Source organism: Fringilla coelebs (genome assembly GCF_963513975.1).
Source record: "Fringilla coelebs genome assembly, chromosome: 26".
NCBI lineage: Eukaryota > Metazoa > Chordata > Aves > Passeriformes > Fringillidae > Fringilla > Fringilla coelebs.
In genome coordinates this window covers 2,013,079-2,030,950 of record NC_140052.1, presented here as the reverse complement: position 1 = coordinate 2,030,950, position 17,872 = coordinate 2,013,079, and the positions used below count along the sequence as shown (strand labels likewise).

General features: G+C 51.3%; 2 protein-coding genes across 2 annotated transcripts in view; both read left to right on the top strand.

Annotated features, from left to right (window-relative positions):
• LOC311163206 (disintegrin and metalloproteinase domain-containing protein 9-like) overlaps window positions 1–7,185 on the top strand; it is a 25,911-nt gene extending 18,726 nt beyond the window's left edge. Inside the window, exons 16-22 of the mRNA XM_084221971.1 lie at window positions 264–453; window positions 1,081–1,161; window positions 1,634–1,739; window positions 2,712–2,844; window positions 3,332–3,434; window positions 4,019–4,146; window positions 5,161–7,185. Coding sequence (XP_084078097.1) covers window positions 264–453; window positions 1,081–1,161; window positions 1,634–1,739; window positions 2,712–2,844; window positions 3,332–3,434; window positions 4,019–4,146; window positions 5,161–5,275 — 856 coding nt within the window. The 3' untranslated portion in view covers window positions 5,276–7,185. The remainder of the gene's footprint in view (window positions 1–263; window positions 454–1,080; window positions 1,162–1,633; window positions 1,740–2,711; window positions 2,845–3,331; window positions 3,435–4,018; window positions 4,147–5,160) is intronic.
• On the top strand, window positions 6,780–17,872 carry LOC311163045 (disintegrin and metalloproteinase domain-containing protein 18-like; the record flags this gene model as incomplete). The annotated part of the gene is made up of 20 exons (XM_084221730.1): window positions 6,780–6,872; window positions 7,459–7,527; window positions 7,766–7,827; window positions 7,946–8,024; window positions 8,162–8,238; window positions 8,356–8,548; window positions 8,727–8,792; window positions 9,059–9,130; window positions 9,732–9,898; window positions 10,228–10,309; window positions 10,485–10,621; window positions 11,223–11,409; window positions 12,326–12,415; window positions 13,055–13,253; window positions 14,258–14,366; window positions 15,166–15,349; window positions 15,666–15,746; window positions 15,826–15,943; window positions 16,382–16,535; window positions 16,720–17,872. The coding sequence occupies 20 exons, from the start codon at window positions 6,780–6,782 to the stop codon at window positions 17,444–17,446; spliced, it is 2,946 nt and encodes a 981-aa protein (XP_084077856.1). The 3' UTR covers window positions 17,447–17,872.

The window sequence follows — 17,872 nt, the reverse complement described above, 5'->3', positions numbered from 1 at the left end:
TTCCCTAAATGTTCACATATGGGAGGCTGAGAAGCAAATCATCATGTTTTCCTTAATGTAGAGATTCCAGCAGCTTACAGAAAGAAGGGATAAACTACTCTTGCAGCACTGGAATGAAGCCCAGTTCAGTTTTATTTGTCAAGTTGCCTCAATTTTGTTTGCAAGTAGCATCTTCCAGTGGAAAGATGGTATCAAGCACATGGTAGTCTGGTTCTCAGAATAAATTCAAGTGTCACTACAGCATTCCCGTGTTGCTGTTGTAGGAATGCCATGTGTGGGAAGCTGCAGTGTGAAAATGTGAAAGCCATGCCTGTGTTTGGAATCAAGCCTGCTATTATCCTAACTCCCATCAGAGGCACCCCCACCACATGCTGGGGGGTGGATTTCCAGCTGGGCTCTGATGTCCCAGACCCAGGAATGGTGAATGAAGGTACCAAGTGTGGTGATGGAAAGGTAATAAAAAAATTTAAAATGATAGCCTAATGTAATAATATTGGGGTATTCATGGGAATAAAATTTTCAGCTGCACTGTTTCATAAATAGTTCTGACCATTATTTTTGGATAATGTGTTATGTAGTTAATGTGAAACTAAATGAGTCCACTGATTTCCCCCACTGCCCAGTGCTGCATCAAACCTTTAATGAGCCTTTCATTTGTAGGTGAAGTGAAAGAAATTGAGTTCATTGAGAGCCAAACTTTGCTCTGTCAATGAGCAGGAAGAGCCAGGCTCACACAAATGCCTCGAAGACAACTTTCAATTAAAATCCAACTAAACTAAAGAGTGCAGAAGCTTAGCCCTAGTAGAGGAATGTGCATTCCACATGTCCTTACTGGGCACAATTTAATTGCTGTTCCTTTACATTCAGACTGGAGACAAAAGGCTCCAGTGCCAGCTCAGCCCCATGCTGAGAGGCCTTTTGTGGAACAGAGTTTCTGCAGAGTTTGGAATTATCAGTGAGAGTGTGTGTGGCTTTGTGGCAGCAAGCACAGCGTGGTGTGGGCTAGGAGCAGGGATCTGGGCAGGGAAGGGGACACTGAAATGCCATCATCCCTCATCTGTGTGCATCTCTGCTCCCCAGATCTGCAGGCACTTCCAGTGTGTGAGTGCCTCTGTCCTGAACTACGACTGTGATGTGGAGAAGCAGTGCCACGGGCACGGGGTAAGCAGGGAAGAGAGGCAGCAAGTTCTCAAATTGTGACTAGTAACTTTATTTTTCTGTTTTGTCAAACTGTAAAACTCTCTATAAAATGCCTCTAGGCAAGAGAACCTGTAGCAGTGTCAAAAAAAATCTTCGACACAACTCTCTGCCAGGCAAGAATTCCCAATTCCAGTATTGCTAATGAAATTTGACTCTGCATCTCACAAAGAAAAAAACAAACAAGTAAAAGCCATGGTGTGTGAGCTGTTGGGATAGCTAATCCTTGGAAGCTCTTCCTGAACAGTGCTGTGTGTGCTCAGTCATGTGAAATCTTGGGATGCCTGGCCAAGGTCTGTTTGGAATTGGCTATGGAGTAACTGGGTAAAAGTCTCCAGGCTGAGCAGCACAAAGGACAGAACTGACCGTGGCTGCTGCAAGCAGATTGAAATGCACAGAAATGGAGGTGACTGAGTATTTGTGTTTTGGAATACAGGTGTGCAACAACAACAGGAACTGCCACTGTGAAGCAGGCTGGGCCCCCCCTTTCTGTGACTCCAAAGGCTACGGGGGCAGCGTGGACAGTGGCCCTCCCTACAATGGCAAGTGGCTGTGAGAGCTGGGCTGGGGCTGGGTGCTCCTGCTGAACTTTGGTGCATGGCTCTGCATGCACCAGACACCTCTGGGTTTCACTGGCAAAGAATTCTGGCAGTTTTCTGCTCAAGGTGTTGCACTTCTGTCCCGAGATGCTGGGGTAGGGATCTGTAAGGATCTGGACTGCTTTAGTTCAGGTGATTTCTGCCACCTCAGAACAAGGATCCTCTTGGACTTCTCTGTATCCAGGCTTGGAAGGGAAGCTCCAGTGAAGGGAAGCGTGGTTCCTGCACAAGAGAAAGCAAACTGACAGAGCTGGAAGCTTGCTTTGCTCACTGAGGGTTTGAAGGTGAAATAGGAAGCCAGAGCCAAGCTCTAATCTGGAGAAAACTTGCTGTGTCCATGTGGAGTATATAAAGATGGGATTGGTGTAACTTCTGTGGGCTGCAAGGATGATCTTGAAGACTGTTTTTCATAAGCTGGTGTGGGTTTGGGAAGGCTAGGGACTCTGGTGCAATAACAGGCTGGAGAAGCACACTGGAGCTCAGGCAGATCCCTCAAATCATCACACAGAAAAAGGGAAAGGCTGCTTTAGTACAGCCTGCAGGGGAGAAATTGCTGCATATAAAAACGTCAAAATGAAGAACCCAAGTTCTTTGTCTACAGCAAACAGTGGCTGGAGAAGAGGTAGATTTAACATCAGACCAAAAGGCAGAAGCTCTGTTTTCCTCTCTCATAAAATCTTTAGTAATGAAACATTACAGTCATGAAAAATGAGGATTGATCTCCTAATTTCATGTGCTACTGCAGCCCAGGGTGTCAGCTCTAAAAGATAAACAGAAAGGATCTATTTGGGCATCTATCTTATTGGATTCTTGGGGTTTTTTCTATGAGAAATGGAAAGCAGTTACAGAACCATTCCTAGCTCATTTTCTCTGCTGTAAGGTTTATTTCTTCTCTGTGGTTTTGTGCCCTCAAAGACACCTCCCTGCGCAATGGGCTGCTGGTGTTCTTCTTCCTGGTGCTGCCCCTGCTCGTGGCTGCTGCTCTGGCCTTTGCCAAGAGGGACAGGCTGAAGAGGAGCTGCAGGAGGCTGATGTCCCGCTGCCACTCGTGAGTGCCTCCTCCGTTCTGCCTTCTCCTCTGCCCTGGAACAGGGCAAAATCCGTGGATGTTTGTTTACAGCAGCCATGCCAAAGTGTGGAGGTGTATCCCAGTGCCAGGATGTCAGGGGAAAGCCCCTGCATCCAATGGCACATGCAGTTTGCCTCTGGCAATGACAGAAAAGATAAATCCATCCCAAATCGAGAGAGCAGAGAGTTTTCTCTTTACTGTTATGTTTGTTCTTGTGCATTGGTGATAGGGGTTTGTTTTTGGGTCCCATCTTTTTATAGAGGGGCAAAGGGAAGATGCCAGAGTCTTGAACAGAAAAAGGGTTGTTGTTGTTTGTTAGGTTTGTGGTAATTATTATCTTTCTCACACTTGATATGTGCTAAGATAGTATAAATCCAGCTCAGGTTCACAGTGCCTGGATTCACAGCCTGCACAGGGATTGTGTCTGGGTTATGTGCTCACACAGCCCATATCCATTGGATTTCAGGTCACTTCAATCACCTCCTCCTCGGCCAGACACTGAGCCCAGGGGCTCCCAGCAGAGAGGCTTCTCCCGTGGCATGCCTTATCCTCCGAGAGCTGTGCCCATGGTAGGAATCAGCTACTTTCCCTTTCTCTATTTGTTACTCTCAAGTAAAGAGATGGAGGCAGTTGCTCCAACTTTTGCCCTAATAAAAGCTTTAAAGTTACTTCTTCACTTCTGAAAATCGTGCTTCTCCTCAATAAAAAGCAGAGAGAATATTTTTTTCCTAAGGCTTTTGTGGGGGACTCCTCAGTTTCCCAGTCTAAGTGTTGTCCCAGGCCGTGCTTGGTTTGCCTGCTTTGCTGCTCCCTTTTCCTCATGACAGATACCCAGCCCATGTGAGAGCCCCTCTCCTTGTCAGAGCAGTTGTCCTCTGAAAGCCACAGCCAGCCAGAGCACGCTCCCCGAGCAAACCAAGTGCTGTTGTGCTCAGCCTTGCTGCGTTTTTCAAAATCCAGCAGTTCCCAGACTGCTGTTGCTTCTTCCTGCTGAGTTTCTCAGAGGAAGGAGCACCTCTGACATTGCCAGGCTGCTTTACAAATGTTCCTGAACGTCTCTTATTTAGCGACACAAATATTTCAATTCCCTGACGTAATTATTTTGCTCACCAACTGCCCATAGGGAATCATTCTCTTTGTGTTTCCTTTGTAGGATATGCATCCCAACTCCTTTCCTGTCCCAGCTTACCCAGTTAACCAGCACCCCCAGCAGGCTTTCCACCAGCCCTACTACTCCCCACCGCAGTACCCGGTGCAGCAGCCGCCGAGGGTGCCCAGCAGGTCAGTGCAAATCCCCCCTGGCAGGGGCACTGATGGCATTTCTTGTCACTCCTGAGAGCCCTGGGGTGTTGTATCGTGTGTGGTGTGTGAGTGGGGCTGACTTTTCACTGGGAGAAGTTTCTCCTTCACTTTGCCCTGGAAGGCAGCGCATCCATCGTGCGCCGTCACGGCTGTGTGGTGATGAACGAGGCTCAGAGCGCTGCTGTGAGGGCAGATTAGCCCAGCAGGTGGATGAAAGGCCTGTTAAAACAGTCAGTTTAAAAGCAAATCACTCACAAATCTGTCACTGTGCTGATTTGTGAATGCTATGGCCAAAAGTGCAAATCCATTTCTCTTAACTTTGAGCAGGAAGTTTTCCTGTATGTTTCATCTTCCTTTTGAATTGTGCTTGTGAGATGCAGTGCTGTGCTTTGCCTCAGCAAGTTCCAGTGGCTGAGTGGGAGCATCCTAATGTAGCTCATGTTGGGGGGGCTCTTGGGCCCCTTTTCTCCAAAAGAGAATTCTTCAGAGAATTTTGGAGAAAATGTGAGTGTTGCCATATTTCTCATCACAGAGAAAAGCAAGGCACAATTCTTCCCAAGAATATTTTTTTCTCATTTGCTGTGCCTGTGTTTGTGCCAAAGTAGAATGCAATATGGAGATTATTTACCCACAGTGATGGTGTTTTGGTTCCTTGGCCTGTGTGTGTCAGGACTGTGGGCTGACAGGCATGAGATTGTGAGCAGGGTTGAGTGCTTGGCAGATTCAGTTGAGATGAAATGTAATACAGTATAGAATAATATAGTATAATAAAATAATTAATTAGCCTTCTGATAAGATGGAGTCAGATGCATCATTCTCTCCCCTCGTTGGGGGTTCCCTGTGAATACTAAAGGTGAGTTTTAACAGGTGGGGTTCCCAGAGGATTCCAGGCCATTGAAGGCACAGTCTGAGCGTGGCATGTTTGGAACGAGGCCGGGCTGGGGCAGGGTGGGCTGTGTGTGGCACTGACTGCTCCTCCTCTGTCCCCTGCAGGCCCCCACCCCCCCAGCAGAAGGTTGTACCTCAGGGAGCGCCGGCAGCACAGCAGAAATGTTTACCTCAGGGACAGTACTTCCCCTCCCGGCCGGCACCTTTGCCTCCCAAGTAGCTTTGCCGCGGCTGCGACAGCTGAAATTGCAGTTCCCCTCCTGGCATCCCGTGGCAGTGCCGGCAGCCTCCCTCTGCAGCCTGGGACAGGGCAAACGACAGATCCCAAGCAGGAATGTAGAACTTTACACTCAATAAATACCTCGACCAAAGCTCCAGGGACTGAAACACCCGGCCCGTCCCTCGCTCTGTCCAAGCTTTGCCGCTGCAGCCAGGCTGGCAGCAGGAGTGCAGCAGCCTGCAGGGAAATAGTCCTGAAATCCAGCACGTGGGTTTGGGTTTCCCCATTCCTGCCACGAGCCCTGGTAAGGAAATTGTCTGATTTGTTGTTGTCTCTCTGACTGTGCAGTGAGGAATTGGAGTAACCCAGTTTGCAAAGCAAGGAGATTTGTCAGTTAATTTCCAGTTACTCTGCATGGACTGGAAAGTGTTTCCCATGTACACCTTCATGGCATAAATAGAATGAGGTCTCAGAGGACATTTTCAGGAAGAGAGATATATTTTAAACATGTTTATGCATGTATATATGTTTATAGATGCATAATAATGTACTTAAATTCTTAACTCCATGCTGACTGACACTAAGCTGTGCTATAGGAGCACTGAGTTTAATGCTTTTTAATTAGAGAGTGGCTAAACGAGACTCCTGTACTAATTCCCACTAATAATGGATGGGCAGTGAAGATAAAGGTACGAGAAGACACGGCCATATTCTGGTTTTAAAAAATGGGCTGCTGCTAGGTTTTAATTCAGGTCTAAAGACAGCAGCAGTCCCTGCAGAACACTGGGAAGTGGGAAGTGTCTCTGCCTGGACCACCAGAGCTTCTCTGAGCACTTGAAATGGGAGCCTGGTGGCTGGTGCACCCCGTGCTCTAACAGCCAAGCCCTTGCAGTGTCAGTCAGGATGCTTCTGGGCTACTGTGTGTCAGAGCAGGCTGCCCTCTGCTCCTGCACCATGGGCTAGACTGGATTTTGGAACTCCTCCTGAGCAGAGGTGCTCAGCATCCACTGTGCTAGGAGAGGGAGCTGTAGATCCTGATCCTGTGGTGCCGTGGGTAGAAGCTGGATGTTGTGGTCACAAATAGAAATCTATTGCACAACTTGCTAAAAGTGAGGTTCTATTGCACAAACTTGCTAAAAGTGAGATAAGTGCTGAAGAGCCTGCTGGGCTGTTTTGCTCTGTGCTCGCCACAAGCACAGCTCAATCTGTAAAATCCCCCTAATATTGCCAAAAAATAATCTTTTTCTCTGTATATACCTACCTAAATATATATATAGTGTGTGCAGTAATAAAATACTTGAACTCCTGTGGTTCCCCATAAACTTAGATTAAGATTTATAACACCATTAAAATCTGTAAAATGTCACCTAGAATTTCACCAACTGTACTGGTGGGGGTCTCCTTTTTGTTCCAAGATAATCAATTACTTCCTAATTGTGTTGCTGTGTCCCGCTCTGCCTGAGCGGGCTGTCTGTCTGTCTGTCACAGTGAGCTCTGCAGCTGGATGCAGCCCATCTCCAGCCCTGGTCAGAGGGTGGGGAAAGAGGAGGGGATCCAGGGAATGAAGTCATCCAGAGAGATGTACTTAACTGTGTGTGTGAGCTAAACTATGCTGAACATGGTGCCTTCACTAGACAAAGAGTTTTTGTACTCCCGGCGTGCCCGTTGGAATAGCCACAGGTGCAGGGACGTGTGGTGTGAGGAGCGATCCCAGGGACAGGAAACGGCTCCAGTTTTTTGGTGGTGAATCCTGAAGATGACTACTGACTTTCTTTTGTAAAGTGGAGGGATACCTGTCCCGGGCAGGTCGGGAGCTGTGTCCCCCTCTGCAGCCGGCCCCGTGCCGCTCTCTGGCCCAAGGGCTGTTCCCAACCCCTTTGTACAGCCCCAACAAGCAATAAAGAAGCCAGTTTTGTACAAATCTCTGCCTCAGCCTCTGCTTTAAGGGGAGGGGGGGCTGTTACTGGTGGGGCTGTTAGCTGGGGGGCAGTTACTGGTGGGCTGTGGGGCCGTTACTGCGGGGCAGTTACTGGCTGGCCATGGGGCCACTTTGTGCCATGCCCCCGCTGCTGCTCCTGCTGCTCCTGGAGCTGCTGCACGAGGCTGGGCAGGGCCCCCCCGAGCCCCTCGCCCACCAGCACTGGGCTCAGCCATGGGGGTCTCTGTCCCCTCTGGGTGGGCAGGTTTGGTCCCAGATCACAATCCCGCAGCAGCTGGGGGCCAGCACTAAAGGAGTGGAGGGGCAGAAGCAGGCACGGTGCTGGGGGGCTCGGGAGGATGGGGGAAGGGAGGGCTCAGCTGGAGAGGAGGGCTGGGGGAGTACAGATGTGGTGGCAGCTGTAACAATGGCACCGCAGCAGAGCTGCCAGCACCGTGGTGGCTGCACCCACGCTGTGCTCCCCCTTTGCTGTTCACAGCAGGTCTTGGATTGTGCTATTCCCAACTCCCTGTTCCCATTTCTTCCCTTCTCTGCTTTTCTGTCTGCACAAGGAGGCAGTGTCCTACACCCTGAGGATTGAGGGGAGGCTGTACACCATCCACCTGCAGCAGCAGTGAGTTGGCCCTGCCACTGCCCTGGCTGACAGTGGCTGCAGGACCTGCAAGAAGCTTGAGAAGCTCTGCTTGATGGATGCTGCTCTAAGTACCTCACTTTGTGCCTCTCTCTTGCAGTGCCTTTTTATCTGATGATTTCCAGACTTATGTGTCCAGTGAGCAGGGATCTTTGCACTCTGATTCTGCCCACGCTGAGGTAACCTGGCCTTGCTTTGAGTTTGTTTCTGCCTGAGGCAGCTGCTCCAGCTGTCTGGGTGGTGGGTAAGGGGATGGTGGGCACAGGGCTGGCCTGCCCAGCCATGGAAGGGCTCCCTGTCCTCTGTCATGTCACAGGGAGGCTGCCACTACTGGGGCTACATCGATGGCTTCCCCAGCTCGGCAGTGACCCTCAACACCTGCTCGGGGCTCAGGTAAAGCCCCAGCCCTGTCCCTGTGCTGCCCTCCCTGGCAGCCTGTCCTGCAGAACAAACAGCTGGACAGCTGTGCCAGTGCCCAGGAGCAAGTGGGCAGTGCTGGTGCCCTGGCAGGGGTTTGCTGCAGTTTGAGAACGTGAGCTACGGGATCCAGCCCCTGGGCTACTCCCCTGCCTTCCAGCACGTGCTGTACCGAGTGGGTGAGGAGCAGATGGCACCAGCCCCCCCTGCCCACAGCCCCCCCGAGGCAGGGCAGGGTGGGCTGGCAGCCTGGCACATGCTGGACAGAGCCCCCAGGGATGACAAGGTGAGTGGTGCCTGTTCTCGCAGTGCTGCTGCTCTCCCTGTCCTGTGAGGAGGGACCTGATTCTGCTGGAAGCTTTGGCCACACTTGGACACAAGCTTTGAAGAAGCACAGCCAGCAGCAGCAGTGAGGCAACCAGAGAATGCAGGATCTGTACTTTGAGGCCCATTTTCTCTTTCAGCCCCTCTCGGCCGCTGCACAGTCTCCCAAATACCTCACAGTATACGTGGTTTTGGACAAGGCTTTGGTAAGTCCATGCCAGCCACTTTTTCCTTTTCTTTGCCTGACTTCTCTGAGCATGGAAATGGAAACATTTCCCAGCTTTGACATGGATTTGTTTTCTGTTTTGAAAAGTTGCATGTGCTGTGGATTTTGTAGGAAATAAGGAATGTGAATTTGTAGCTCATGTCTCCATGGCTCAGTGTTGGGAATCATTTCAGTGTTCCAACACTGACATGCTTCACCCTGGTAAGCCCCTTGTCTGCCTTTGTGTCCTCTTGGGTTGTTTTTCAGTACAACTATATGGGATCAGACCCGAATGCTGCGACACAGAATGTAATCCAGGCCTTCAATTTAATCAACAATGTGAGTTCTTAAGTCTGGTTTGTACTGCAGTGAGATGGGGGATGAGGGGGATGTTGATGTTAGCCGTGGCCACCTCTTTCCTAGCTGCTTGTAGGTTTAGGAGGATGTTATGCAAAAAATTCCATGTTTCCTGAGAAAGGTTTTTCCCCTGGACATGTCAGTCTGCCACAAAAGAACATCTTTCCCTGTGTGATGGCCATGTCTCGTGCAGATGTACAGACAAACGCCTGGGTTGCTTCCCTCTCTGTCCAGCAGATCCCTGATCTCACTGATGCAATTAACCAGCTTACTCTCAGGTGCTTGTAACCAACTTCCAGTCCTGTTCTTTACTCCACTGGTGGTCTTATGCTTCACTTGTGGAATGAGCAGTTATTCCCAAAACCCCTTATGAAGTTATGAACCCCTTATGAACCCCAAAACACTTATGAAGTTATTGGACTTTGGCTCAGCATCTCTTTATTCTTTAGGTGTGTTCATTCTTTTTGGCTACAGATGTCACTGAGGCACTCACAGCAGCAATTTACTTTTCCCCTGTGTTTACTGTGTGACTCTGCATGAAGGGAAGGTGTGAGAGCAGATGTTTCCTCTCTTATACTTTCAGATGTTTAATCCCCTTAATGTCACCATTGTGCTGTCCTCCCTGGAGCTGTGGGCAGAGGGGGATAAAATATCAACAGCAGGGGACACAGATGACCTTCTACAGCGATTTTTACAGTGGAAACTGTTGTCTCTGGAGCCACAGGCACACAACATTGCTTCTCTCTTAGGGTAAGATAAAGGTTCATTAGTGTTAAAGGTTTCGTGGTAGCAATCAGTCAAACCAATGTAAGTTGAAACTTTGACAAAAAATGCTTTTTCAAAAATCCATGTTTCCTAAATCCTTAATGTTCTTAAAGTATTTCTTCCAAGCCATTCCTCCTACGATGCAGCAGCTGCCATGGTGCCATCCATCCCCTGCCAGCCCCAGGCACCAGACCCTGCCCCAGCTCCCCAGTCAGGGGCACCAAGGGGACTTGGGCTGTACAGAGCCAGTGTCCCCCACTGACCACAGCCAGAGGGGGTCCCTGGGAGCAGCAGTGACCCCCCCTCTGTTCCAGGTACAGGCAGCAAGGAGCCCTCGTGGGTGCTGCAGCTCCAGGAAAGGCATGTCAGAGAGATGCTGCTGCCACCGTGGCCCTGGTATGGTCCCCCTGTCCTCTGCCTGTCCCTCAGCAGCCCACATGGCTGTGAACTCAGCCTGGGCAGCAGGAGCAGGGGCAGGGGTGGATGGAGCACGTGGGAGGATCCGTGTGCGGAGCAGGGATCTCTGCAAGGAGCGCTCAGCTCCGGCAGCTCCCCTCTCTCCTCCCTCCAGTACCACGGGAACGTCACCCTGGAGTCCTTCTCCGTGCTCCTGGCACAGGTGCTGGGCCACAGCCTGGGCATGAGCCCTGACAGCCCCCGAGGCTGCAGCTGCCCCGGGCGAGTCTGCACCATGAGCCCCGAGGCCCTGTGAGTTTGCTGCGGGGCTGGGGCACGCCAGGGGAGGGACAGGGATGGCTGCACGGTGTCCCCTTGTCAGAAGTGTCCTCCACCACTGTCATTCCACTGCAAAAATGGAATCACTCAGGCTGGAAAAGGCCTCCAGGACCATGGAGTCCAACCTTTGACCAATCACCACTTTGTCAACTGGACCAGAGCGCTGAGTGCTGCGTCAGTCATTTCTTAAACACCTCCAGGGGTGCGGGCTCCACCACCTCCCTGGGCAGCAATTCCAATGCCTGAATACCAGTTATTTCAGTTGTTTCAATACCATTACTTCAGTGAAGAAATACCTGCCTTTATTCCTCTAAGAAGAAAAAAAAAGAATTCATTAAATAGCTATTTAGTGCTTGATTTGACAAAAGAGACCTTTGCTCTCTGAAATGAAGGTACTTCAGGATGTTTTTCAGTCTCTGTTAATGATGAGCTGTAGATCAGGTGAATTAATAGACACAAGGGGCTGTTGGACCCTGTGCCAGTGTCTGGGCGAGCCCTTGACTTGCCCAGAGCTTCACAGAGAGAGAGGGGCGCTGAATGTGTAACTTATAACCCAATCATTGCTTTATTTTAGACATCTCAGCGGGGCGAAAGCCTTCAGTAACTGCAGCATCAGGGACTTTGAGACCTTCCTGAAGCAGGGCAGGGGCGAATGCCTTTTCAGCAGCCCCCGGCTGAGCCGCCTGTCCCGGCAGAACGGCGCCGTCTGCGGCAACCGCGTGGTGGAGGCGGGCGAGCAGTGCGACTGCGGCACGGCCCAGGTGGGCACAGCATGCCTGGGTGGGCACAGCCCAGGTGGGCACAGCCCAGGTGGGCACAGCCGGCCCAGGTGGGCACAGCCCTGCCTTGTGCTCCCAGTACCTGTGGAGTCACCAGCCCTTGGGATCAGGAGCCCCAGCTCAGCAGGGTATTGCCAGCTGGGGGCTGTGTACAAATCACCAACAGGACAGGACTGCTGGGAACGTTCCCTGAGCTGTTTTATTTTCCAGCATCACTCTCATTCCATGGTTATGACAATGGGAAGATGCCAGCAGCTCACATCCCAGGCAGCAGACAAAGAACTCAATGTTACAACTCACTTTAAAAGTTTTTTGCCCAATCACACAAAGCAGAAGCACACTGACAGTATTTATATCTGTATAGTATATATTCTATATTGACAGTGGTTCCATCCAACCACTATAAGCACAGTTACCTTTGGTTAAAACAATTTTTGCTTATTTCAAATACAACACCTGCTTGTGAGCCTTCAAACACAATGCACAGAGCTCCATTATGAAGCTTAGAACTCCCCAATATCTCACTAGATAAACTTTCCTGCAGCTCAGGGAGTTATTCTGGACAAGCATTAATACACAGACCATGGTTCTATTTGTCCTTACTTTTCTATTTCTTACATAATTTTTCTGCTATCTTATTTTATGGCTCCTGCTTAGCTCTAATCACAGTTCTGCTGTCTCTGAGGCCTGCCTTTTGCAGCTTTCCCAAAACTTTCTGGTTTTATGGATTCCCATATGAGGAGCAGCCCAGGGAGGGCTGTGTTGAGTTGGAGATTGTTTCTGTGTGGCAGCTTTGCCCGTTTGTTCTGCTGGCTATTGCTCAAGTAATATGGGGAGAGGAGGAGAAGCCTGGGGGGACAACAAAATAAAATAACTTGGGTGTGCCATGTGTCCACAGGAATGCCAGAAGGACAAGTGTTGCACTCCAACATGTAGACTGAGGCCAAGAGCAAGATGTGCCTCTGGATTATGTTGTAGAAATTGTCAGGTAAGGCACATTTTTATAAATATGACAAAATCATTATTTATTTTTGGAGAAGTGGTATGCTGAGGGATAGAGCCAAACTTCCTGCTGTGCAATGGGAAAGGTTCCTGAGGCTGGGCTTCTCAGCTCTTGGGAACTCCTGGGAGGAATATTACCTGGGGACTGTCCCAGGCAGTGTCACACACATGTCACACCTGAGCACCTCAAGGGGAGGCACCCTGAGGCCATGGGCAGAGGGGCTGGCAGGTGAGGGGGGATGCAGAGCCCCTCCTGCCCAGGCTGGTAGGTGAGGGGGGCTGCAGAGCCCCTCCTGCCCAGGCTGGCAGGTGAGAGGGGCTGCAGAGCTCCTCCTGCCCAGGCTGGCAGACATGGGGGGCTGCAGAGCTCCTCCTGCCCAGGCTGGCAGACATGGGGGGCTGCAGAGCCCCTCCTGCCCAGGCTGGTGGGTGAGAGGGGCTGCAGAGCTCCTCCTGCCCAGGCTGGTGGGTGAGAGGGGCTGCAGAGCTCCTCCTGCCCAGGCTGGCAGACATGGGAGGCTGCAGAGCTCCTCCTGCCCAGGCTGGCAGACATGGGGGGCTGCAGCGGCTCCTCCTGCCCAGGCTGGCAGACATGGGAGGCTGCAGAGCTCCTCCTGCTCCCCAGTTCAAGTGGAGGAACACGCTGTGCCGCCCGGTGGCCGATGCCAGTTGCGACCTGCCCGAGTTCTGCAGCGGCTCCTCCGCCGCCTGCCCGCCCGACCTGTACGTGCAGGACGGGCAGGAGTGCGGCCGTGGCACCGGCTACTGCTACCACGGACGCTGCCAGTCCCCAGACCTGCAGTGCAAGCGGCTCTACGGGCAAGGTAACGGGCTGTGCTGGTGGCATGGCACTGCTCAGGGGCAGGGCTGGCCACAGCATCACCTACCTGTGCTCTTCAATGCACCGAGCTCGGGTGAGAGTGGGGCACCTGGGGAGAAGGCACAGCTCTAGGAAACATTTCAAGCTCTGGTTTGGCTCTGGTTAACAAATTGCCTCCAGTGCTTCACAGATAACAATGGAAAGAACGAAAAGCAAATTATTTTCTGTGGGCAAACTCAATCAGAGAATTTCCCCTGCTGATTTCTGAGGTTCAGGACTGCTGAGGGTTTGGGCAGGGATAGGTATGTTTTCTCTAATTAAATAATGAGAAATGAAGTTATTAGATACCAGAATAAGTTTCTTTGTGTTCCTTTTAATGGTAATGTTATAAATGAATTAGCTAATTTGATTAATAAGGAGAATTTATTCAATAATTAAAATACAGTCATAAAAAAGGCCACAAGCAAAGATGAGATCAGTGCTGAACCAGGCCAACAGCATCAGGTGAGACAGGGGGGGCCACTGTGGCTCTTCTCCTCTGTGCATCATGGAGAGACAGCTTTCACAAACTCTTTTTTATACATTTCCAAACTCTGAGGATTGCTGGAAAGGGTTTCTTGCTTTCTTATTGCTGATTTTATCTTTTTAGCATATTCATGTAGTTTTTCCTTTCTTGCTGAGAGTTTCCCGAAAATGGTAAATAATTCACTTTGTTAGAGGAAAATCTCCTGCAATATACATTCTGGGAGACACATATTTATCTTACTGAGGATGCATATCGAATGCATATTGCTGGGGTTTGGTCAGATGAATAATTCTCTGGAATCCACATTTCTGGAGACGAATATTCAGGCTAAGATAGGATTTTGGTGCTGTAATCTCATCAGAGGGAATTTCCTGGAACCCTCCTTTGGTACGCCAGGATTTTCATTCGGTGAGATTACCGTAGCCTCAGCAGGAATTTGCACATCTCATCTATCCCAGTAACACATTACTGCTGAATTGCAGACTCAAAGAACGCTCCCACGATGTGTTACGAGGAGGTGAACGGGCAGCGGGACAGGTTCGGGCACTGCGGGTTCGAGCCTGCGCACAAGTACCGGCGCTGTGTTTGGAGGTAAGCTGGGCAGGGGGCACTGCCTCTGCCAAAATCCACGTTTCACTGGGGCTGGACACTCGAGAGAAGTGTCAAGACTCCAGTTTATGGAGCAGTAATACCTCTCTGTGTGTTCTCCTCGGTATGGTGGCTCTCCTTGTGTCACAGACCCTCCCTTGGACCTCCCAGTCCTGCTGATGTTTCCTCAGCAGACTGTGCTGTTTAATGTCCCAGTGCTCATCAGGCACTATCTGTGTGTGTCTGTCACTGCCACATTTTCTTCTCCTGGGAAGATAAGAAGCCTCAAAAAAACCCCCAATATTATCTCATTTGCTTCTCCCTGTTTTGCTGCTTTGGAATGTGGCTGGAGATTGTTTACCAACAGGTGCATGTTTGTTTGGTTCCATGTGAATTGTTTTTACATAATGACCTATGACCATCAGCTGTGTCAGACTCTGAGGAGTCAGTCACGACTTTTTCTTTATCATTCTTGTTCAGCCTTCTGTTTGTATCCTTTCTGTATTCTTTAGTATAGTATTCTTTAATGCTATGCTAAATAATATCATAAAATAATATCATAAAATAATAAATTAATAAACAAATTGATAAATTATTAAAATAATAAACTAATAATATCATAAAATAATAAATTAGCCTTCTAAGAACATGGAGTCAGATTCACTCATCTCTCACCTTGTCCTGGGGACCCCTGCAAATACCACAAATGGTGACCTCAGACGTTGGCTGTAGCCTGTGCTGAAGAACAGACCCACATGTCTGTGTATGTTTGATGCACATCCTGTGCAAATTGTCTTTCCAGGGATCTCAGGTGTGGGAAGTTAGTCTGCACATACCCATCCCACAAGCCCTTCTTAGCACCTGCCACCGCCGTGATGTACGCCCGGGTGAGGCATCACATCTGTGTGACTCTGAACTACCTGAACGTGTCCATTTGGCTGGATCCCCTTCAGGTTGCTCCAGGGACAAAGTGTGGCTCTGGAAGGGTAAGGAAATATTCTGTAATCATCTGGAATGACAAATAGAAACTGTAAATATTAACAAGGTCATAGAAACACTCGTTCCTTGCAGCGGTGTGCTTGATATTTAAAAACGCTGTAAGAACTTGCAAATACTGCATTAAAGGTTTGGTGGGGTGTGAGCACTAGAATGACCTGGCCTCAGGGCAGAACTGTGGCTTGTCTTTTTTTTTTTTTTCTTTTTAAATAGTGTGTTTTCATTTTCCTTTGGGCCATAGCCTGATGTGCTGAGCGCTGTATGGGTGAGGCAGTGCTGGGCTGGAGCTGCCATGGTTTTTCCCAGGTGTGTATGAACAACACGTGCCACCCACTCTCGGTGCTGCGACAGACCTGTGACAGCAAAACCAAGTGCCACGGCCACGGCGTGAGTCCCAGGGCTGCAGGGCTGGGGGGGCAGGCTGTACCAGCCCCCTGCACACCTGCACCCCTCCCTGGCCCTGCAGGTGTGCAACAACCAGGGCAACTGCCACTGCAACTTGGGCTGGCAGCCCCCCGACTGCCAGTGGAGGGGATCGCGCCGGGGCGGCAGCAGGGAGAGCAGCCTGCGGCTGACACAGGGCGGTGAGTGGGGCGGCGTGGGGATGGCGTGGGCAGGGCTGTGCAAGGCTGGGCTGGACAGGCAGGGCTGGCCAGGGCTGTGCAGGGCTGGGCTGGACAGGCAGGGCTGGCAGGGGCTGTGCCCGGCTGGGCTGGACAGGCAGGGCTGGCAGTGCCTGTGCAGGGCTGGCAGTGCCTGTGCCTTGCAGGGCTGGCAGTGCCTGTGCCTTGTAGGGATGGCAGTGCCTGTGCCCAGCTGGCAGTGCCTGTGCCCAGCTGGGCTGGACAGGCAGGGCTGGCAATGCCTGTGCCCAGCTGGGCTGGACAGGCTGGGCTGGCAGTGCCTGTGCCTTGCAGGGCTGGCAGTGCCTGTGCCTTGTAGGGATGGCAGTGCCTGTGCAGGGCTGGCAGTGCCCAGCAGGACTGGCAGTGCCTGTGCCCATCCAGGCTGTCTCCCTCCAGGCCTGCATCGAGCTCTGGAGGATGGTGAGATGGCCTGGCTGGTGCTGGGCTCCAGCCTGGTCCTGCTGTTCCTCACGGCGGCCCTGGGGCTCGGCCTGTGGCGGCAGCAGGTGCCCGGCCAGCGCCACGGGGAGCAGGCGCCGGGCACCGAGGGGTGAGTGCGGCTGGAAGGGTGAGAGGGCTGAGGGCATCCCTGCAGAGGGGAGGGATAAGGTGATTCCCATGGGGACATGAGGACACTGCCCGGGGCTGAGGTGACCCTTGGGCGGAGGTGACCTCAGGCAGAGGCACCTGCAGAGCCAAGTCAGGGCCAAGGCCCCACTGCAGATCCCCCACAGCACCAGCTGGGACACGGGCCGGGAGCTGGAGCCAGACCTGGAGCGAAATCTGGAGCCAGGCCTGGAGGTGAAACCGGAACCAGACCCGGAGCTACATCGGGAGCCAGACCTGAAGGTCAAACAGGAGCCAGGCCTGGAGCTACATCGGGAGCCAGACCTGAAGGTAAAACAGGAGCCAAGCCTGCAGGTAAAATGGGAGCCAGGCCTGGAGCTACATCAGGAGCCAGGCCTGGAGCTAAATAGGGAGCCAGACCTGAAAGTAAAACAGAAGCCAGGCCTGGAGCTAAATCTGGAGCCAGACCTGGAGCTGAAATGGGAGCCAGACCTGGAGATAAATCTGGAGCCAGATCTGGAGCTGAATCTGGAGCCAGGCCTGGAGCTACATCAGGAGCCAGGTCTGAAGCTGCATCTGGAGCCAGGTCTGAAGCTGCATCTGGAGCCAGGTCTGAAGCTGCATCTGGAGTCAGGCCTGGAGCTAAATCTGCAGCCAGACCTGGAGCTAAATCTGCAGCCAGACCTGAAGCTAAATCTGCAGCCAGACCTGGAGATAAATCGGGATCAAGACCTGGAGCTCAAATGGGAGCCAGACCTGGAGCTACATCAGGAGCCAGACCCAGAGCTGTCCCCAGAGTGGCAGACAGACGCAGAGCCAGAGCCAGAGCTGGAGCTGAAGACAGACATGGACCCACCAGCAGAGCCAGCTCTGGGGCAGCACCACGGGCACTAATTAAAGCTCTTGGGCAAAGCTGCTGTCACGGCCAGCGACCTGTGGTTTTATGCTTGTGTAGTTTATGTTTTTTGTCAGAGTTAACTCTGCTCTCGGGGCCCAGGGGCCACAGTGGGTGATGTTGTCTCCTGTTCTCTGTGGGCACACAGTGGTGGTTGGGATTTGCCCGCCTGTGAGGGCTGTGGAGCTGCCTGATGCTGGGGGCTGTTCAGCAGGGCTGCCTCTAAAAATGGAGGAATCTGGGCATGTCCAGCCTTTCTTCTTCTTGGCCTCCCTCTTCTGCTGTGATGGTGGCACTTTTAGATTGGTTTAAGGTAGAAGCTCACTGTCTAACATAGGTGATAGGTATTGGGAAGTTATTGTAAATAAAGTACACATAGTTTTAGTATAAAGACATAACACCACCCCAGGGTGGTCAGTGTGCCT